The sequence below is a fragment of the Colletotrichum fioriniae genome, assembly GCF_027942845.1.
Source record: "Colletotrichum fioriniae strain IMI 355084 chromosome Unknown scaffold_13, whole genome shotgun sequence".
Classification (NCBI taxonomy): Eukaryota; Fungi; Ascomycota; class Sordariomycetes; order Glomerellales; family Glomerellaceae; genus Colletotrichum; species Colletotrichum fioriniae.
In genome coordinates this window covers 1,636,658-1,658,462 of record NW_027076849.1, presented here as the reverse complement: position 1 = coordinate 1,658,462, position 21,805 = coordinate 1,636,658, and the positions used below count along the sequence as shown (strand labels likewise).

The 21,805-nt window shown below is 54.3% G+C and overlaps 7 protein-coding genes across 7 annotated transcripts; 4 read left to right on the top strand and 3 right to left on the bottom strand.

Annotated features, from left to right (window-relative positions):
- Positions 1–1,032: 1,032 nt before the first annotated feature.
- N0V96_010168 (uncharacterized protein) lies at positions 1,033–4,717 on the bottom strand (the record flags this gene model as incomplete). The annotated part of the gene is made up of 3 exons (XM_053196688.1): positions 1,033–4,035; positions 4,085–4,494; positions 4,552–4,717. 3 exons carry the CDS (start codon positions 4,715–4,717, stop codon positions 1,033–1,035), a joined length of 3,579 nt encoding a protein of 1,192 aa, XP_053045843.1.
- Positions 4,718–5,266: 549 nt separating this feature from the next.
- N0V96_010167 (uncharacterized protein) lies at positions 5,267–7,599 on the top strand (the record flags this gene model as incomplete). The annotated part of the gene is made up of 3 exons (XM_053196689.1): positions 5,267–5,390; positions 5,443–5,610; positions 5,657–7,599. The coding sequence occupies 3 exons, from the start codon at positions 5,267–5,269 to the stop codon at positions 7,597–7,599; spliced, it is 2,235 nt and encodes a 744-aa protein (XP_053045844.1).
- A 1,959-nt stretch (positions 7,600–9,558) lies between these two features.
- On the top strand, positions 9,559–10,408 carry N0V96_010166 (uncharacterized protein; the record flags this gene model as incomplete). The annotated part of the gene is made up of 2 exons (XM_053196690.2): positions 9,559–9,766; positions 9,828–10,408. 2 exons carry the CDS (start codon positions 9,559–9,561, stop codon positions 10,406–10,408), a joined length of 789 nt encoding a protein of 262 aa, XP_053045845.2.
- A 1,586-nt stretch (positions 10,409–11,994) lies between these two features.
- N0V96_010165 (uncharacterized protein) lies at positions 11,995–14,649 on the top strand (the record flags this gene model as incomplete). The annotated part of the gene is made up of 1 exon (XM_053196691.2): positions 11,995–14,649. One exon carries the CDS (start codon positions 11,995–11,997, stop codon positions 14,647–14,649), a length of 2,655 nt encoding a protein of 884 aa, XP_053045846.2.
- A 797-nt stretch (positions 14,650–15,446) lies between these two features.
- Positions 15,447–16,205, bottom strand: RPL17B (60S ribosomal protein uL22; the record flags this gene model as incomplete). Its single annotated transcript, XM_053196692.2, has 3 exons — positions 15,447–15,605; positions 15,695–16,096; positions 16,200–16,205. The coding sequence occupies 3 exons, from the start codon at positions 16,203–16,205 to the stop codon at positions 15,447–15,449; spliced, it is 567 nt and encodes a 188-aa protein (XP_053045847.2).
- Positions 16,206–17,221: 1,016 nt separating this feature from the next.
- NOP1 (Small subunit processome complex component) lies at positions 17,222–18,431 on the top strand (the record flags this gene model as incomplete). The annotated part of the gene is made up of 4 exons (XM_053196693.2): positions 17,222–17,393; positions 17,469–17,584; positions 17,652–18,312; positions 18,373–18,431. The coding sequence occupies 4 exons, from the start codon at positions 17,222–17,224 to the stop codon at positions 18,429–18,431; spliced, it is 1,008 nt and encodes a 335-aa protein (XP_053045848.1).
- A 473-nt stretch (positions 18,432–18,904) lies between these two features.
- N0V96_010162 (uncharacterized protein) lies at positions 18,905–19,741 on the bottom strand (the record flags this gene model as incomplete). The annotated part of the gene is made up of 1 exon (XM_053196694.1): positions 18,905–19,741. One exon carries the CDS (start codon positions 19,739–19,741, stop codon positions 18,905–18,907), a length of 837 nt encoding a protein of 278 aa, XP_053045849.1.
- Between the last annotated feature and the right edge of the window lie 2,064 nt (positions 19,742–21,805).

The following is a 21,805-nucleotide window of genomic DNA, read 5'->3' as shown; positions in this document are numbered from 1 at the left end:
GAAGCCCATCTTGCAATTCCTCTTCCCGCCCTTTCCACTTTATGTTCTAGGCATCTGTATCTCCATTCCCAAGCACTCACATGAGACAAAGGATATCAAAGGTTTTTTTGATCAGTAATCTTTTATTTCGTTTACCACATATTGCCATTGGTCGTAGTGTATCCATATCATGTTGTTAAGAATGACAACTTCAGCTGTGCAGCTAGATAGAGACATCTTGCATACCTGCCAACCAGACGCATTCGCATTCGGTTTCGCGAGAGCCCCTCTCCCCCCAGGAGCTGAGGGGCTGAGAGAGAGAAAGAGAGAGAGAGAGAGAGAGAGAGAAAGAGAGAGAGAGAAAGAGAGAGAGAGAAAGAGAGAGAGAGAAAGAGAGAGAGAGAAAGAGAGAGAGAGAGAACAGGTTGAGATAGATACGTAAGTGGCAGGCAGGCAAGTAGGCAAGTACCAGCAGCAGCGACAATAAACATGCCCGTTCTCTTTGCGTCAATCTTGGCATTTTTCCGTGATTTGAATCGGCCGTAGGGATGTGATGAACGACGAGTGAGGTCCTACTACTCCCCCGTGACCGGATGCAGCGAACTTCGTAAAAGGAAAGGAAAGGATACGGATTACAAGGGCGGCGTCCCATTTCCTATTCGTGGGCACCTCCACTTTACTCGGGACCTTGGTTTCCCCCGTCTGTGATGGCTACCTTACGCTACATGGCTTTTCTTTGCAATGCATTGGCGGTGGCTTGTCCGGGAGACATTGTGGTCTGTGAAGCATTATTCCGATTCACGGCAGCAATGGTTGAGATCATAAGAGTCTTGCAGTCCCAATGCCTATGCTGTCACAAAGATCAAGCAGATCCTCTCATCTCACCTGCATTGGTACCGCTGGATATAGGGAAAAAAAACTCTATGAGGGCATCATCATTATCGTGCTTTCTCCTCTGCCTTGCTATGTTTGTCCTCTACGGACCAAATCTACTCTACATCAAAACATGACCCTCCCCGAATCTCCAAGATACCAACCACCGCTACACGGCCACTAATTTGGCGCCTCAATCGACGGACCCTTCTCATCCACCTTGACGATCAAGTCGTGGTTCACCCTCAAATTCTCCGCCGAGCTGAGAGCCTTGGTGACCGTCGTCTCGTGCCTCTCCTGCGTGATCCGCCGCAGCGCCGTCATCAAAAACCCGGCCACGACTTCGACGGACCACTGGTCGGGAATCAGCGCCAGCACATCCTCGACGTCGAACCAGCCCCCGAAACGCTCCAGCAGCGCACCCGTCTGCTCAATCTGGTCGCTGACGTCCTGTATGGCGAGGAACTCGCCGAGGACAGCCCGGAATAGCCGCGCTTGCATATCGTGCGTCGGCGTGCTCTCCCGCCTACCGTCCGGACGGGTGTAGATGCTCGAACCGCCGCGCAGGCAGTACGAGACAGCCGTATCGTAGTCACCCAGCTTGTGTACGAGGAGCCGGATGGCATCCTCGTGGCGTCTTTCGCGGCCGTCGAGGATGATGGTCTCCGGGACGAGAAGCTCGTCCGGCAGCGCCGAGATGCGCTCCCTGATGGCGGCGGCGTCGTACTGGTGAGCACCACCCAACAACTGAAGCAGCCGCAGTCGGCTCTGCCAAACCTCGTCGTCTTCGGGGGCGTTGTCCGTGAGGAACTGTCGATATGTCGGTTTCGGAGCCTGTAGTGCTCTGTATGACGTGTACGTGCCGGCAAACGCGTCTCGGCTTTCTTGCGACGTCTCTAGATCGCTAAGAACAATGTCCAAGTAGTAGGCGATGAGGTCGTTAACGTAACCAGTGTGCCCCTTGCCGAAAACAAGATGCTCTAGGTAATACTTGACTGCGTCGGGGGCCTCTTCACGAAGGATGGCCACAACTTCCGCTGGCTCGAAGCCGGGCGCCTTGCCTTTATCTTCTGCAAAGATTTGTACGCCTAGCTTCGGGTTGCGGCTCGCGAGCCAGACACCGTACTCCCTTACGAGAGCCTGGCTACTAATCTTCGTGAGATACTCGCGGACGCGCTGTTCTCCATCTTGCAACTCGCCTCCATAGTCGGCCTCACCCTCGACGATACGCCGCCAGGTTGCAAGAACGTCGCCCGCCATCTTGCGGCTCTGGTATAGTCGACTGAGTACGAAGAGGCGGTGGTATGACTCCAAAAGAGAGGCAGCTCGATCGAAGCAGTCTACGCCCTTGTCGACAACATCGTATAGCTCTGATCGGACAGACGAGCTCTTCCTCGCCAGGCCTACGGGCGAAGTCTGGTCAAGCTCGAGGAGCACCAGTAATAACGCGGCATCGACGGTACGGAACACCTCACTCTCGTCTGCAACGCTGCCAAATCCCTTCTTCTTTCTCCACGCGGCTAGGAACCGCCGCAGAAACTGTACGACTTTGCTGTCGAGGTCCCCTATTGAGTGGCTGTCTTTGTGAAAATGCTCGCTTTCCAAGTAGTTCTCCGTTGTTCTCTTGACGCCGCCAAAGATCCAGATGCCTCTTCGGCTCTCAACAATCTCATTCCGTAGGCCGGGTATCAAAGACAAAACAACGCGAGGATCCAGACTACTCTCCACCAAGACTTCCTCCAAGGCTTTCAACTCAGCGTCTGTGAAAGGCGCTTCTGTCGCATGCAATAAATTGGTAAGAAGAAGAACGCCAGCACGCTGGCGCAGGTAACTGAATGTCACAAACTCCAGCTCCGACTTGGCATCCTGCCCTCTAAACGAGTTGAGTACCGTGAAGATTGCACGTCGGTTGAGCTTGGCCGGGTCTGACGTCCCGTCTTGCTCGCATGCAGCTTCTAGTCTGGCTTCCAGCCGCAGCAACATTGGGTTCCGAATTGCCCACCAAATGTGATCCTTTGCCCACACTGCTATCCTGGAGTTGGCATTTGCCAGTCGTCTTGCAAATTCACTCTCTTCAGCATTTCTGTTTTCTTCCCACCCCTCGGGTAGTGCGTCTTCTTCCTGGGAGTCTACATCACGCTCGAACAGTTCTCGTTCTTTTGTCATCTGCTCTAGAGATGATGCGGTGCGAGAGTCTGCGCTTCTCGGTGAGAATATCGGGTTTTCGGCAAGGCCTCCAGGAAACGGGGAGAACTTCCTCTGGCAAAGTCTTTCGACAATCTCTTCGAAATGGGTCTCGTCGGTACCCATCAGCGAGCGAATACCCAAAGGTGTCGTTTCATCTCCTCCTGATGTTTCCGTCTCCAACCACCATTTGGAAGTTTCTGGGTCCGCCCCGTCCGGATCCCATCTCTGAATCTCCAGTCCGTGACGGAGCCCTGCTTCCGAGTCCTTCGTCATGGATGCAATGACATATCCCTCCTCATCCTGCTCCAGTGTCATCCTGGATGATGCTTGATTAGATGATCCACCGTCAACCACCACTTCTCGCGGGTATCTGTCAAACTCGACAGTCGGTCTCGTTGGGTCTCCGTCAAGGTTCACAAACATCCCGATGCCGGGGTCCAACGGTCCAGTGCCGGTGACAAGTAGGAACTCTTCGGCGGTCGGCGAAACAATGTGGGGTTTGAGGAAGACGGGAGCCGACTTTGTTGGAGAGGTCTCCGCGCGAGCAGTACTAGGCGCCGCTGGCAAGGGCTTGTCTGTTAATGGCGGCGGCAAGGGGCCTTCGCCCGAGGGTCTTGGACTCGCAGATGGAGTTGGTGGTGAAGATCCTTGCCGTGTGCTATCATCAGCTCCTCGAGGGCTGAGGTCCCTCCGTCCACCGCTGAGCAGACCGCCCAGGCTCGTGCTTCTAGCATGGCCGTGAGCGTCACCAGCGGAGAGGAGTGGTCGGTTGTGGGCGGCCGATGCACTTCTCAAGATACCGCCATCTACACTGCCTGCAATATCTTGAGCCTGGCCTATTTCACCCGCAGGCTGTGAGTCGTCCAAGGAGGATATGGTCATAAGCGGAATTCTAAGCTGCCTGCCAACATCGAGCAAGGAGTAACTTCGTGAATCAGCAACACATGCAATGGAGTCGCGACGGATCGATATTGTAGTTCCGGGTACGTCGATGTTCTAAATAGGCGTTAGCCACTCATCGCTTACAGGACGAGGCATTGCGTACCTTGACTGCTCTTGCAACCTCCCCGATCCTCACAACCTGAATCCTTCGCATCAACGACAGGAGGATAAATACCCCTGCAGCGGATTCATCAACATCATCTTGGGGATCGTTCAAGTCCACCCCGCCAACCCAATTGCAGTTCTTCACCTGCGTAGTTCCGAATACGGGGCTGAATTCGGGCAAAGAGTAGAAGGTGACGGTCTGGTTACAAAGCACACAAGCCTTTCCGACTTTGGGCAAAAGGAGAATCTGTTGGATGCCTGGGAGGGCGTTGCTGTTCTCGGCAAAGGCCGGCCGCAGACGGGAGGCAAGTATAAAAGACGGTCGTCCGGTCGGATCGGCAGGGTCGGCTGGGATTTGAACGAAATGAAGCAATTCGGATGCGCTCGTGCCGATGTATAGGTTGTGGTCTGGTGGAAAAATGGTCAGCGGAGTTATCGGCCATGGAAGAGGTGGTATCTACCTACCTAGGTATTCAACGCAATTAATCTTGGTCCCCTCGTCAACACCATCTGCCGACAATGGCACATCCTCCAACAATGTGCGCAGGACAAAGGGCCCGTCATTGCGGGAGATCGCATTGGAGCTCCCGGACGCAGAGGAGGTCTGGTCGTATGGATCCTCGGATGCCATGTTAAATCAGTCGTGCTATCATGAGTGCCGTAATGCCATTGTCGAGCTCATGCGACGATCGTCTCGAGGCGCGAAAGGGTCGTTCTGCTGGGAATATGATGCAGCTGGGAAGCTCCGAAGCTGGGCTGGTAATCTGATGACATGGTCCAGTGGTGTAGGTACATCACCTTAGGTACCTACAGCTAACCGTAGGCGGATTACGTAGCCCACCTGTCCTGAGTGACCGGGTCGCTGTGCTAGAGGTTCTGGCGCAGGCATGTGCCTGGGGCTGCCCCGTAGGGACGGAAACGACCAGCTGTTGCTGCCTCTGAACCCCTGCATGCCGTGCGCAGCCAATCAACTTGCTGCCCGGAAAGGGAACACGTTCCCCGAACCAGCGAGCTCAGTCGAAACACTTTCGATCTGTACCGAACGACAACAGCTACAACGGACACCGGCGGATTGAACCACAACTCTTCAACCCCACCGTCAACCTCGACTTCTTGGAGTTCCATGGGCTCCCGGTGATGAAGTGATCATTCAAGTTGCGACCGAGAAAACCGACCCAACATGGCAGACGTAGAATCCGTCCTGGCGGCCAATGCCAACGCGCCGCAGCCAGACGCACCTTCAGACACTCCCAACCTGCCCGAGGGCGGCAACAAATTCCAGCATGCCATCTCGGCCTGGAGAAGTGAGAAGCCTCCCTTGGCTGTAGCTTTGGAAACGCAGTCTGACCGAGCTAGCTATCGACTACACGAACCTCGTCGCAAACCTCGACAACACTGCCTCCGAGATCGTCACATACCAGCGAGACTCGACTGTTCAGAGAAAGGAACTAGCCCAAAAGACAAAGGACTTCAGGAAGCTCGATGATACAACAAAGTTGGGCGAGATCAAGGGCCTATTGAAAGGTATGGCGTCTTCATTGCCGAGCCGTTACTCTCACTAAACGAATAGCGTACCAAACTTTTATCGATCTCCTTACGAACCATTCAAAGTCAATCAACTCGGCCTTCCTCCAGACATACACATCCTTATCCGATGCGCCCGACCCATACCCGCTTCTTGAAGCGTCGGTCGACTCGATGCTCGTTTCCGAAGACACTCTTCCGAAGCTGACTGAGGAAAACCAGCACCTTCAAAAGTCCGTCGCTAAGCTGACGACCCAGCTTGAGGATACCGAGAGCAAGTTGCAGACAGAATCTGCCGCGAAGAGGGAGCTCGAAAGCAATCTGGATAGCAGGGTGAAGGAGGTGGAGGCTTCGTGGGTGGCGGTGCTCGATGAAAAGAAGGACAACTGGGCCGCGAAGGAGAAGACATTAGAAGAAAAGGTCGAGAACCAGGAGCGTCTGCTCACCGAGATCAAGGCGAGCTACGAAGTCAACCAGCGCCTCGGAAAGACAGACGATGGGGATGCGGAGGGCCAGGCAGGCCACGTCACCAGTGCCGAAATCGAGATGCTTCACTCAGACCTAGACCGGACCAGTCAGCGACTGGCCGAGATCGAGGCCCGGAACGAGCAACTGCGACTGGAACTGGCACAGGCAAAGTCATCCGCGACCACCCAGACACCCACGTCCTTGGAAGACGACCCTGCTTACATGCGCATGCGGTCGGAAAATTCATCACTCATCCGGAAGCTAGACGCTAGCAGGGTTGAGAAGGAGGGGCTCAAGCGTGATCTGGATTCCAGGCTGCGCAGCTTGGAGAGAGAGGTTGGCCTGCTCAAGGAAGAAAGGGACAATCTCAAGTCCAAGGTGCAGAAGTGGAGTGACTACGACGACGTGAAGCAGGAGCTTGAGGTACTCAAGAGCATCGAGTTCTCCACGGGCGATGATGATGATGTGAAGGATGTGGTCGAGAGTGTCACAGAGTCCAAGGGCCAAAGTGACACCTTGGAGAAGCTTCTCTTGGCACGAAACAAGAAGCTCGGCGACGAGCTGACCATTCTGCGCGTCTCCCACCAGGACTTACAGACTAAACTCTCTGACCTCCAGGAGGACATGTCGCGAACGAATATGGACCTCGAAAAGTCGCAGAAACTGAACGAGCGACTCGAGAACGACCTCGCGACACTGCAGTCAGAGTCGTCCAACGCTTTCCCTTCCGGCGCGTCGGTGGCAGGGACTTTCAACCGCTACGCCCCTTCAATCGCACCGGGACGAAGGGGAGGAGGTGGTGGTGGAAGAGTTTCGCCAACATCGTCCATCATCAGCGGAATCGACCCCCGTATGGGTGGTGGCGGCGAGCCCATGGGCGGCGGCTCCGGCATTCTGCCAATGATCACAGCGCAACGTGACCGTTTCAAAAAGCGAATTGCCGAACTAGAAAGCGAACTGTCGGACACGCATCGCACCGTCTCGCAGCTGAGACAGGAAGTATCAGCTCTGCAAAAGGACAATCTCAGTCTTTACGAGAAGACGAGGTACGTCTCGACATACAATCGGGCCGGACCCTCAGCAACGTCGTCTTCAGCGGCATTCTCATCTAACCCGAACCCTTCAACGATTTCCATTGGAGGCAGCGGCAACCCGGGGATTACAATGGACAGATACAAAAAGGCATACGAGTCGAATATTTCGCCATTTGCCGCTTTCCGAGGGCGGGAGTCTGCCAGGGCCTACAAGCGAATGAGCTTCCCCGAACGAGTGGTATACTCAGTAACACGGATGGTGCTGGCCTCTCGGACTAGTAGAAATCTATTTGCGGCGTACTGTGTCGCGTTGCATTTACTCGTTTTCTGCTCGCTATACTGGCTCGGCACGGTGGACGTGGAGCAGCATGCCAGCAACCTTGGCAAGTCGGTAGCAGGAGCCGCCGCCGCGGGCGCCGGGGGCCTCAAGGGAGGGGCCGGAAACGGCCACGGCGACTGGCAAGAGGAGGGATTTAGTGGGCACTAGACGGTGGTCAGTAAGGTGTCTACTTGGGTTGACGACGAGAGAGAGAGGGAAACAAGATGGATGTCGATTAAGCCAGCGACGAACGACTTTGTGGGCGAAAACTGTATGCATAAAACTTGTTTTTTACCGACAACTGTACGATTGGGCGTTAGGACAAGTGGTATGAACCGCGGCACTACTTTAACTTGGCTTAGTGAGGGATCTTGTCAGAACACAGATGCCAGATCACTTTGAATATTAGCTACCGGGGATGAACGGGAACTTGTTCCATTATCCGAGATCATCTGAGCGAGATCATACCTTGCTTTAGATGGCGTCAAGCAGCGTAGGAAAGCGTGGCTCCCCACCTGGTCCACCACGATGTTCTATTCTAGGTTTTTCTTTCCCGCTTCGACCTAAGGTACAGTAGGTAGGCTTTCTCCAGTCCCGAGCTGCCACCCAAATGACCAGAAAGACCAGCGACAATTCTCATTCGACGAGGGATTCCCGTTTGACGCTGGCCCGTCTGCGCGGCCCGGGTGGGGACATGAACCCTGCAACCAATGAGAGGCTGTCGCGGCCCTAGTTGGAAGCGCGGCAAAAGAAAGCAAACCTGACCTTGGAAAATGTACAAGAGCGGGTACATGCAACGTGGGCGCGTCGCCGGGTCAGAGACGGGTACAACTTTTTACAAGGTGCAACGAAGGTGGTACCGTCCCTGGGTAATCTCAGCTGGTGCGGCCTATCAGGTGTGAGGGTTGACGCGATCTCTCTTGTTGCTATTTCAGGTTTCTAGCCGCTGTGGTTCGCTATTTCGAAGGAGACACACACATGGGGATACACACACACACACACACACACACACTCGGTCAAAGTCCAGATGAGGCAGGCCTTGTCTTTCATCGATACTCACCATGTTGATGCGGTTGAACAGACGGATCAAGAAGGACAAAGGCGGACTGAATAGTGCCATGTAATAGGTAGGTAAGGTAGGGTATAGCCGTTTATACGGTTGACAGAAGATAACGCCTAAAGTCGTCTTCACCATCCTCACTCACATAGTACTGCTATCATCCAAAATGACTTGTTTCCGTGAAAGTACCTCAAATACCTTAGGTAAGTGACCCAATCTCAATTTCAGTCCATATAAGATAGACGCAAACACACGGTCGCGACCTCGAATGCTCGAGTCCCAAGCAGCGAGCACAACACCCTCGAAAACGTGGAGCGCGTCGCTACCTGTCACCACTCAACGAGGCCGTTCGAAGCGGGCCGGGCGCTTACATCTCCCCTGACCCCGGCGAAGATCGCCTAGCATCCACACACCCCGCTGGTATTACTTGCATCTCTGCCATTCCACTCATTCGCCCTCGCTCCCACCCATCATCGTCCTCCTGTCCTCTCCCGCCCGTGGTACGGTTGCATGGCATGGCGGCTGGCAGTCTTGAACCATGGGAGCCGCTGCGAATACCGAGCCGTTGCCTCGCACACCACGGCGCCCCTCCCCCGGCTAGGTATCCTGTCCCCCCCGCCATCTTTTTTTGTAACCTTCCATTGAAACCATGCCATTCTGGGCAGGTCAGGAACCTAACGCCCTAATGAGATGCATTGGTGGCCGTTTCTTTGCCGCCGGGGGAGGAGGTAAACGACGTTAGGATGCCGTGGTATATTAGAAACGGCTGCCCGCTTGCACTACGCAACCTGTGTAGCCCACCCCTTCATCTACCACGGTTCATCTCATATATCGAGAGACGAATCTGCTTCGGGTTTTCTTGAGTTTTTCATCATTTCCTAGTCTCGTATTTCATTGGTTTCGTTTGGGTTTTTACTTGCTTGAAATTTTGGTTCGATATTTCCACTCTTCTGGGGAACGAAGCATAATCACCAACACCAACAACCGAACATCATCGAATACCTTGACATCCGCCTCTTTCTACTCCACATTATCACCCCCAGCACACGCGATCACATTCAACCAACATGCGTTGCTCAACACTGTTGGTACCGGCTCTGGCATCCCTTGCCCTTGCTGCGCCAACTTACCCCACGCTCAACCTCCAGGCCGCGTTACCGGGTAGCATCGAACAAATCTCCGAGTACTTCAACATGCTTGCAAACAAGGTTCAGGCCACCAAGTACCTGTCCACCGCACCAGTCTGCGACCTCTCCACGGCTAAGCTACCTGAAGGTGAGTTGAGAGCTCCCCTAGCTTGATATGAAGCTTATATGTACTAACACCACATGCCCAGCCGCAACCGAGACTCTCGGCAAGCCCAGAGACGGCCTGACCCTCATGCACATCGCCATCGGCCGTGGCACCCAGAACTACACCTGCGACACCAGCAACTCGACAGCCGTCCCCGTCGCCACTGGCGCCGTCGCGACCCTCTTCAACGCCAGCTGCGTCGGCTCCCTGTACCCGGACCTGCTCGACAAGCTGCCCGTCGTGGCCATGGACTTCAACCTCACCGAGGAGGAGACGAACCGCCGCCTGGGGCCGAGCAACCTCGCCATCTCGGGCCACCACCTCTTCACCGGCAAGGGCGTCCCGCTCTTCATGCTCGAGAACGATGGCGCGTCCGTCGGCGACTCGTACTGCGCCAAGAACGCCTCCATGCCCGCGCCCCTCACGGCCCAGTCCGGTCAGCACGGCGAGGCGGCGGTCCCCTGGCTCCGGCTGCGTACCGTCGAGCCCAGCACCGGGGACGTCCAGGAGGTGTACAGGATACACACCGTCGGCGGCAGCGCGCCGGCTTCGTGCCAGGGCCAGGCTGCTACGATCGAAGTCCAGTACGCTACACAGTACGTTCGAACTCACCCTTTGACTTGAGACTTTATGAATCCGTGTGACTTACAAGAAGCTTTAGATACTGGTTCTTTTCTGGCCCCGCCCAATGAGTCCGTACCGGCTTGATTAGTACCCGTTCTGCGGGAAGAGACAACAACTGTTCTGATTCGAAAGGCGTTGGAGGTGTTTTTTGGGTTACGCAGAAATATGGTATAGTTGTTCTTATTCGATATACCATCATGTATTCCCACGGCAATCATATAGGTCATCAAATTATCGATGAAACTTGTGTGCTGTGGCTGGAAATTAGGTCGGCCAGTAGACTGAAGCCGCTAGATAACACCCGTAATGGAATGGTCGTCTGTTGAGTATTGAGCAACCCATGGAGGTGTTTGTGTTGATGCAGGAGTGAATGTTTGTTTCTGATGTTTACAGGCAGGGAGAGTGGAGGAATTCGTATTCCCTAAACGGCGAGAATTCGGCATGCCGCCCTTTAGTCATACTTTATCAGTTTGGCGGCCAACTTCAATGAGGAAATGTTCATCGCATCTGTAAGATGAGTGTGATACAATGAGCGAGCCATCAAGCGCATATCCTAAGGGAATTTGAATATCAGAACAATTAGTAATGAGGCGAGTGAGATGAAATTGGAAGGAAGGAAGTATTCGGTGAGGTGCAAGTCTAGTCTAGACTCTAAGGTAGAGAAAGGTCCCTGAGTGGGCCCACCACCTAGGTAGCCCCGCCCCGGTCCTTGCCGCAAGCACCCCGCCAAAAAGCACAGCGGATTGCAACTGCCAAACAATCCCATGTTGAACACCTGGAAGGGCTGAGGTAAGGTACTTGCTGATCCCTAGGTAAGAGCCCCACCTAGGGCCACACACTGGTCCGAGCAGCCAATAGTGCAGCTTCTTTTGTCTGAGGTGACGCTAAAAAGTGGTCTCACAAACCTCCGACCTGGGCACCTGCCACCAGTGACTTCACTTTTCTCGGCTCCTGCTGGCTGCGCTTTGCAGAGAAACCCCGTGGACTGTCACCTCTCTGCTGGGATTTTTATTATTAATCCAATTCATTGCTTCAACAACCGCTTCAATATCCCGCTTCAACCGAATATCTCTTTGAGCCGATTGTTCACATTGTTTACTGCGCATAGTCAATAGTCAGGTACGCAAACAGCAAATAGTCCCCTCATCATGATGCATTATTGCTGACTCCCTTGCCAAGACGATTGTGCACCTTTTGACGATTGCTCAGTCGCCCGCGACTCGTTCTTTGATCGATTTTTTGCATCCGACCAAGCGCTCCTGCAGCCACGAAGCACAATTATCCAGCGAACCACTCATTGCTGTCAATAATCAATATTCGCTCAATTTTGGGACAGACTGCTGTCAAGCAAAATATATTACAGTCTCCCATTCCATTGCCCGAATCGTCCGACCCGATAGCCCACTGCCGAGCGACCGATGAATACCGAGCTCCTCCGACTCCCTCACTGAGCCTCGACAATCGACACCAAGTCCACCTAGCCAAGCTCACCCATGCTTGGTTAATCAACGGTCGAAATGAACAGAAGGGCACCTGCTTCTTCGGAAATGCCCTGCAAACGCCGGCGGATACGAGGACAGAGTGCCATGACTTCAGACCCTCCCCAGCTCACCTGGCCCATTGGCCGGGTCCCAGTCGAGATCTTTGACGAAATCACCACCTACCTTTCCCGGTCGGATGTTAAGAACCTCCGCTTGGTCAACCACGAGTTTGACAAGATGATCTCATCCAAATACTTCCGCAACGTCGTGGTTCCTTTCCGATCGGAGATGTACAAGGCGAGAAAGCAGAAGTACCTGGACGATGGAGGTCAAGGCCAGCCTCAACTTGGAAAGGACACCCTCTTCTCCAGTGGCATGCGCATTTTCCAGTCTTTCGGCGAGCACATTCTTCGATTTGCCTTGTCGCTCGAGCTGGACGAGGAGAGCCTCGCCTACCCTCCCATCAAGCCGACCCAGCAAGCCGTTACCTCGTACTGGGGTATCTACCGCTGGCCTCATGAGTCGTACAACCGGTATGCGGAACTTGAGGGGCTTGAGCAGACTGCCGACGAGACAGCGTCCATGACGGAGGCCTTGAAGTGCCTGGTTCAGGTTCAGGAACTTGGGCTGTGTTGCGATGCTGGACTCGGTTACCTTCTAGGACCCGACCAGCAGTTGGAGAGCCCTCCTCTGCCTCACCCGGTCTTTGGCCTTCGCAATCTACGATACCGAAACCTGCAGCGACGCCTGGCGCGAGCCGACTCAGACACTATGAATGCCCGAAAGCTCGCTTTTGAGAGTCCTCGAGATTTCAAGTACACCGTGCTGGAGGCCATGGTCATGAATGCCGGCTACACGCAGGAGCAGGCTAAGGACGCGATTGCTATACTCTTGAGCACCGAGAACGTGTCACTGACAAACATTGACTTTGACGAACGTACCGCCGCTGCCGCTGCCGCTGCCGCTGCCGCTCAGGCGGCTGCCCATGCAGCCCAGACCACCGCAGAGGCTCGCGCGGGCGTAGCTGCTCACGCCAACCAACACAACCTTGCCAACATCGCCCAACTCATCGCTCAGGGTCAACCTGCACCGTTCTTCAACGCTGCTGATTTTGATCCTCCCGATCATGATGACGAAATTGCTGAGGCGAGAGCGGCGGCCACTATGCTTAATGAGCTCACGGCTGGCCATCCACTGCAGCCCAGGAATCTGACTAGAGCTCAGAAAGAAATGCTGCTGGAGCTGGAATGGGCCCACCGAGCTCTCATTCAATCTTACATCCTCGCCCTCATCGACAACGCCCGGATGAATAGCTTCAATGTTCTGACGACCTTGACGATCGCCAAGATTCCAAGCAGCCACGTCTACATGTTCCAGAGGTCGGATTTCTGGCAGAGTCTGCCCAACCTGACCAACGTTGCCCTTGCTGTTGTAGCCGATTGGCGCCAGGTGTCTAAAGTTGCCCCTGGTTGCGTCGAGGACAACTTCGTCTCGCCCGTGGAGGCGGTGACTAAGGTCCAGCGTTTGATTCAGGATCACATCGCGGCACAAGTCAACATCAAATTCCTCCATTTCGAGTGGATTTGTGGTGGCGAGTTCGCACCCGGCATCACCCAACGAAATCAATACGTGCTTCCCGCTCCATTCTGCTCGCCGATGCAGATGGTTCATCCTGAAGGTGCCAAGTCGCCAGACGCCTTGCTCAAGCTACCGCACATCAGACACCTGTCACTCAAGAACTGCTACTCGGCGCCTCACATCTTTCTACAGGTTTTGCGAACAATGGGATTCCAGTCTCTGGAAAAGTTGGAACTCGAAAGTGTGTCTCTCACGGGCGCGCCCGCGAGAAACCCCGGCGCCGAGAATGCGTTTGGACCTGCACTCGTTATTGGCCCGGCTCATGGTCCAGGCATTGTACTTCACGGACATGGCCAGACTCAAGGTGCGCAAGCCGCGGGTCCGAATCAAGCGCCTCCGTTGCCGCCGACACCTCTCCAACCGCAAGCCAACCCGGGCTTCGGGGGTGCGCCAGGGGTTCCAGCCGGAATGGTGGTCCCTCAGGGCCCGCTACATGCTCCTGGCATCCTGCCGGCACATCTTGCTGAAATTATGATGCAGCAACCTCTTCCGCAAATCGCCAATGTGGCGAACAACGCGGCGCCGCCTCCCCCTCCACCCGATCCGATGGCCGGCTGGGGTAGAATGCGACCAAGACAGCCACGACTACTGTCTTGGGCTGGCATCATTGAACGTCTCGCACCGACTCCACCGATTCAAGAGATCATGGTCGGTCAAGGTACCGAAGATGACGAAGAGGATTGGGTGGAAGACTTTGTACGGAAGGACGACGGATTCTCGCTCCTGCCCCAGCCACACAGTCTCGTCAAAAAGAAAGAGTTGCTCAGTATTCACCACATCTCCCTCAAGTCCTGCGGCTACGTGGTCCTGGACATTCCGATGGTTGACAATCATAGCATCATGCCAACCACCTCCCCTTGGCAAGAGCCTGCGGAAGTGACTGCGCGTCGGCGGGAGCTCATGCCCTTCATGCAGTCCTGCGGCGACAGGCTGGCGGCTAAGATCACCAATTATCTCAGCAACCAGGAGCACTTTAACCTCTCGACCGCCTTTGGTATGGACACGGAGTGGACTGGTGTGTACGATGAGGAGGTTATTGAAGCTGCGAAGAGGGACGGTATCGTTCATCCTGGAAGAGGACGAATCACGGGTATGATTACCAAGATGGCTGAACAGGCTTGAGCTGCACCGCTTGATTACGATGAAAACTGTATAACGAACAATTTGGGATTTGGGTGGGCGGCAGGAGTCTTTGATTTTTCGGCGTTTTTGGCAAAAGATACCACGGGCTCAAAATTGGGACGGAAAGAGGGGCGGGATAATGACTGGATGAGGGACCCATAACTCCGTAGTCACCTTATAGTAGGAAGACAACAAATGTTCATAACGCAATCATTGTCATCCTTGCCTTGGAGGCCAAGCTGAATCGCCTCTCTTGAATTGCAGTTGGCAAGGATGGGAGTGTTCTACAGACGATCGGAGGGAGCGGTATGTCAAGACCCGGGTAACTGAGACTCAGGCAGCGTACCTTAGTACTCCATACTCAATATAGGGGACGACTTGGGGTGATTTGATATAAAAGCAGGCCAAAATTAAATGCATTTCCTCGTAACCGTTTGACGCCGATTGCCGATCATGATAAACTAGGGATCGCCTTGGGGGGGAATCATTGTTGCATGTTTGTTTATTGGTGGCCCATGCAGACCGTTGCGCGTGTGAATTCGCATGCCAATCCCTAAATGCCATGAGACCATAGCCTTCCTGTACACCAGCATATGAAAAGCCGCAAAGTTCTTTTTTGTATTTGAATCCACGCATCCATCCACGACCCAAAGACCAAATCCATCCCATGGGGGGGTGTGGTGTACCGCGTTTGTCCACACTTCGCGCCGACCCTTTTTGCCTCACGTCATGAACCGCACACACGCCACAAAAATCGAAGATCCATTCTTAAAAGATTAAAGAGTTGGGAGATTCGCTTATGCGGCGGTGATGGCCTGGCGGGTGCGGGCACCGCGCTGGCGGGAGTTGAGGCGGACGTCCTCGCGACCGGCGACGGCCTCGGACTTCTGGACAACCTCCTCGCCCTCGGTGAGGATGAGCTCGATGTGGCAGGGGTTGGACATGTAGGGGTTAATCTGTGGTATGTGTTAGTTCGTCCACGTTCTACTACTGGTCTCTGTCGTTCTCTTTCTTCTAAGAGAAAAGACTCGGGTGGTAAACATACGCGACCGTGGGCACGGTATGTGCGTCTCCGTTGCTTGGGGGCCTGGTTGACCTGGATGTGCTTGACGACGAGGTTGCCGGTGTCGAGGCCCTTGGCGTCGGCGTTGGACTCGGCGTTCTTGAGGAGGCCGAGAAGGAACTCGGCGGACTTGACGGGCCAGCGGGCCTTGGTGACGCCGAAGGCCTTGCCCTGGGCGGTGCGGCCGATGGAGCCGGCGTAGCGGCGGAAGGGGACGGCCTCCTTCTTCTCGGAGACGTTCTCGAGGAAGGTGACGGCGCGCTGGAGCTTCCAGCCGTTGATGGCCTGGGCGGTCTCACGGGTGTTCTTGAAGGACACACGGAGGTAGGCACCGCGCGCGCGGGCCGACTTCGCGGGGGCGATCTCTTGAGCGGCGTAGCGAACCTGAAATATGACGATGAGGGTCAGTCTTTTGGGTTCTGGGATATAACGAGCATGCATGTCCCCATGTGTTCCCGCATGTTCCTCATTCCTCCTCTTGGTCGACCATCATGAGTGACATAATTGAGTCACAAGTCCAGTTTTTTTTTTCTTCCTTTGACATCGTGAAATTTCGACCCTCTTTCGACGAGGGGCAAGGGAATCGTCTCGGCGGCTGCAAAAGGGTCGAAATTTCGTCGATTACACTAATTTCCTCCTCTTCTCGTCGAGGCGGAACACAGGGAAAGCGAGCGGCGGTGCGACTTACCATCTTGATCGTTGGGTGTGGTGATGGTTTCGGTGGTCGGTCGGTGGTCGGTCGTGGGCTGGCTGTCAGAGTGAGGTTAGAAGAAATTCACAACTTTCGTTGACCCTAGCCCTCCTGCGCCGGGTTGGCTCGCTTGCGGATCGGGAAACGGCAGGGGGGTCGGCCTTAGGGTTCCGCAACCCTATGGGGTAAATGGATGATTTCTTCCACCTTTGGCCGGAGGAGAAATCGCATGGAAAAAAAAAAAAAAAAGGATGAGACTCACGATGCGTCTGATGAACTGATGAACAGCCTGAGACCTTTTTGGAACTTTTTGGAATGAGATTGCGGCTTGGGAAGTTGGGACAAATGGAAAGGATGATATTTTGAGGTGTTCTTCAATTCCGTTGCAAGCCAGGTACTGGACACCACCACCTGAGGTGGTTTCTGACGCTCCTGCCTTTCCCTGAACATGAGACCCACCTCTCAGGTGGACCCCGTGTCCCTCCTTATCTAATCGCGAAAAGAAAAAAAAAAAACTTGCCGGAAGGCGGCTCCTTTGAAATTCCGCATTGTCCAATCACCTTGATGACCCCACAATCTTTCTGTCAGTCTGGCCCGTGCGTACTCTTGAAGCTCTCAGAAAAAAAGTCCGACGAAAAATTTCAAACACCCAGCCCAGTATCCAGTTGTCCCAACCCGCCACCAAGAGGATTAGCATTATCTGCGCCTCTCACCCCCAATTCGACTCTACTTTCGCAACTTGGGAACTGCCAGTCTTGTTCTCTTTCTTCTTGCAACAACTAGTCTTTTCCGACTACCCGACACACATTTAAAAGACAATGGCTCCCTTCACTCCTCGTGGCGGCGGTGGTCGCGGCGGCGGTCGCGGTGGTTTCGGCGGCGGACGTGGTGGTGGTGACCGCGGTGGCTTCGGCGGCCGTGGTGGTGGCCGTGGAGGTTTCGGTGGTGACCGTGGCCGCGGCGGCTTCGGTGGACGTGGTGGTGGTCGTGGTAAGTTCTTGAGAGAGAAACTGCTTTTCGCGATGTCGACTGCGGAAGATTGAATGTGCTAACATGATCCTGTAGGCGGTGGTCGCGGTGGTCCTGGCGGTGCTCGTGGCCGTGGAGGTGTCTCCAAGGGCGGCAGAGGCGGCCGCGGTGGTGCTGCTGGCGGTCAGAAGGGAGGTCAGAAGGTCATCGTGGTATGTCACAACTCAGGCTTCTTCTTCTTCTCGTGGTGAAGATTTGTCCATTAACAAAAGATCGCAGGAGCCCCACCGTCACGAGGGTGTCTTCGTTGTCCGTGGCAAGGAGGACGCCATCGCAACCCGCAATATTGTCCCCGGCGAGTCTGTCTACGGCGAGAAGCGCGTCTCTGTCGACAACCAAACCCAGAACGAGGACGGCACCACCACAACCACCAAGATCGAGTACCGCGTGTGGAACCCCTTCCGCTCCAAGTTGGCCGCCGCCGTCATCGGTGGTCTTGAGAAGCTCTACTTCGGCCCCGGCTCCAAGGTCCTCTACCTCGGTGGTGCCTCCGGTACCTCAGTCTCCCACGTCGCCGATATTGTCGGCCCTACCGGCTTCGTCTACGCTGTCGAGTTCTCCCCCCGTTCCGGCCGTGATCTGATCGGCATGGCCGCCAAGCGCACCAACGTCGTCCCCATTGTCGAGGACGCCCGTCAACCCCTCAAGTACCGCATGCTCATGCCCATGGTCGACTGCATCTTCGCCGATGTTGCCCAGCCCGACCAGGCCCGTATTGTCGCCATGAACGCCCACCAGTTCCTCAAGGTCGGCGGTGGTATCCTCATCTCTATCAAGGCCAACTGTATCGACAGTACCGCCCCCGCTCACAAGGTCTTCGCCATGGAGGTCGAGAAGCTGAGAGCAGAGCGCATCACTCCCAAGGAGCAGCTTACGCTAGGTTGGTGACCCCCTCTTTCTCCTGGAAGTGAAACCTCCCATGACTAACACACTATCACAGAGCCCTTCGAGCGTGATCACTGCCTCGTCGCTGCCGAGTACTCGCGCTACGCGAAATAAATGTGAAAAAGAAAAGGGAGAAAAAAGTATTGTATGCGTTGCGTAAAGAAGAGTGGTGGGTGAGCGGTTGAATCTGTACATTTGCGAGATTCCCACGAGATTTGACTTTTGCTTCAATGGGTACGGTCGGTCGGACTTCATCTGGACAGGCGTTAGGAATTTAGGACTGGTCTAGTTCAAAACTTGCATGTTAACCCATATAGGTATTCAAAAAGTCCCTCGCGGTGAAAATGACATGTTTAATGGGCTTATAGACTTGAATAGGAGTAGTAGTTCGTTGCGCTTTTTGCTGTCTCATATTCTTTTCCTTCGGAGCAAGTGACTCTAGTAGTGACTGACATCCGTTTTGATGCGCTACCGCTCCCACTCTGTCTGGCTCTGATTGCCTTCGTCATTAGATTCGTCAATAAAAGCTCCCGAAACCCCTTATTCCCAACGTATACATCTAGACTTCATGCAGCCCAGCCCCCGCTTCACTCAATCACATCCACAAGACTTAAACCAAGTACCGGCGCCCCACACATCGCCGACCCATCCTCTGTCTGATCGGCCCACGACACTAATTCCGATGAGAGCTGCGCCGTCGACCAGTCCTCCATTTGCTGCTGCTGCTCCTGCCCACCCCCGATTCTCCACCGATCCTCGTAGCAGTCGTACTCCACGAGGTCGCGGGCAATGTACACGACCCGCTCCTGCTCGGGCTGCCAGTCCATCGGCTCAGCCGGCCCGCCCACGCCGACGCTACGGGCCCACGACTCGACCGACGAGCGTTGCTCGTCCAGGAGGGACAGGATGTGGTTGCGGAAGCGATAGTTGTCGACGACGAGGTCGTTGTCCTGTTGCCGCTGATGTATCTCGTGTCTGGCATCGTCTGTGATGCTGCGGCGACGTTTCGAGGCTCTTTTGATCACCGGCTCGAGCTCGAGCTCGGCCTTTGGCTTTCGGCGCCGGCGCCTCACAATATCCAAATAGCCGCCATCGTCGTTATTCTTTCGGTGATCTTGGTCATGGCCCGGTGCTCTTGCAGTCCTGAGGACGAGGGCTGTCGAGGGTGACCCTGGTGGCATAGGGATCATCTTCAGATCGCCATCCGTGTCCGACTTGGCTTCGACTTGGCGGCTGTGCCGGTGACGTTTGGGGGAACGGGGAGGGGGAGGATGTTCGTACAACGACCGATGTCTTCCTGTTGCATGGTATTCGACGTCTTTTCGAGGAGGGTATCGACGGGTCTTGATGGTAGGGAGACCTTCTGTGAGACTCAGGTCCGGCTCTGGGCTTGCGTGCCTGCGTTTGGACGCGCGTTTCGACATCCTGTGTCCTCGTGACATCGTGTCGTTCCTCATGTAGAGGTCAGATCTCTTGAAGAGGGGCGTAGCGAGGATATCAATATGCGTGATTATCCGCCATCTGAGAGAGTTCAAGATCAAGATTGCTCAGACTCTGCATACTTGGAAATGATGAGATTCAGCTGAGGCTATCCGTTGATGAAGTCTTCTCATTTTTATCTTCGTTGCACCTAAGAAGCTTGCTCGCGCAACTTCTGGCCTTCGACATTTGTGAAGTTTCAACAAAGCTGGAACAGCCCAGATCTTATTCTCCATCGACAGAAGGGTAAGTTTCTAGAAGCCAACAAGCAAAGACTCCCTGGATATGACGAACAATGTGCTAGAAGGTATCCATAGAGGCCAGCCTCGTTCAACCTCGAAACTGAACAATGAAACAATGTCAGGCCTCACAAAGATCTAATAGTGATGAGTTGAGGCTCTTCTCCCATTGTGACTTCTCGGGATGACATGTCGTTTCTACCCCCTTCCAGCAAAATGCTTCAAAGAAGCGGTATCCTGCCGCTTCGATGGCCGTGGATGAGACATGGGATAAAGCCTACTTCAGCATTTCGAATCGCCAAAGCCGAAAATCCGAGCAGCTATCGCGTTCTAATGAAGCCTGACGGACGTCGCTCGACCTTAGGTTCAGATGAAAGCTGTAAATTGACAATATTAGTAAAAGAATGATCGGCTGTACTGTCTACTTCGTAACTCAATTGCGAGCTTACCGAACTTACTCTACTGCATACTCAAAATCAGTAGAGCAGTTTGATTTTGGCAAGCTATCTCCTGTTCGGCCTTCCATCGACAAAAAGATTATTCATGAAATTGGACAACGATCGCAATACTACGACTGAAGCATGCTTGGGACCATCACGGCGCCATTGCCCCGGCCATACTGAACCAGGCTTAGATTCACCGAAAGAATGGCCGAACTTCTTTCAGCGTCAGGGTTCACTGAGAAGTCGGCCAGCGGGCGGTCTAGACTCCTGGTAACCCAGATAGTGCTAGGGGAGAGAGTGTAGGTCAACGGTCAACCGACCGACGACGAGTATGTCTCGTAATTTGGACTGCTTGTTTGACCTCGGCGATTGACAACTTCAGACGTCGACTGAAGTAGTCCGCCTCATCCTTTTACCCAGAACAGTCCAAACAACCGAGCCGTGCCTCTCTACCCTGACCACATATCAGTGGTACCTTTTCGAACGCCAAGTTGCGTTACCCTGACAGCTGGGTGTTACGGGACGACAAGCCGAAGAGACTTACGAAGAACATGCCTGGTCACAAGAGAATGTTGGAAGCCTCGGACTCGCCTTGATCAAAGACACCTGGGAAGTAGATGCTCTTCGCCGCAATGTGAAATGTGACAACATCCCCTCCCCGCGGGGTTCTCTCGGCTTCCTTTGGATCCCTTCAACCAGGCCCTTGCTACCTCTAGCCTCCTTCAGTAACTAACCATGGTCTTCCTGTCTGTCCCGCGTGGTTGGATCAGACAGAGGGGACCATCGAATTCTAAACCCCCCCAGAGAAATATAACCGATTCAGCTTGCATCCGTCAAAGCGTTTCGGAGGACTTGTTCAAATTTCGCGAAAGTCGCCGTGGTGGCGTACACATCCCTGATAGAAGCCATCGCCCTCCTTTCCCGAGAATAATCGTTCGGATCTATGTATTACCCCAGACGCTAGCGCTGTCAAGAAAGCGGCACGTTGATTAGAGCAACCCCCCAATGAGGCAGTTGGCTCGTGTGTGTCCGCGTTCTCTTGCGATGACTGGATTACAAGACCAGGGACTGCACAGAAGAAAGTTGAGCAACGGGGCCTTCAGTTGCCGATATCTGTTTCCTATCACCAAAGTGGCTCTGAAGGTCGCTCTAAAACTTGGGCGACGCTTTCCCTGGGCCGAGAATCAAGATACTGAACGATGGCTTTTTTTTTTTTTTCGCTCTTCATCACCTTTGTCTGGGTTTGGAGTGATTTGTGAACAAAGATACGAAGGCGGCTGCAACGAGCGAAGAACCTGGATGCGTATACCTTGGGATGAATCACGAC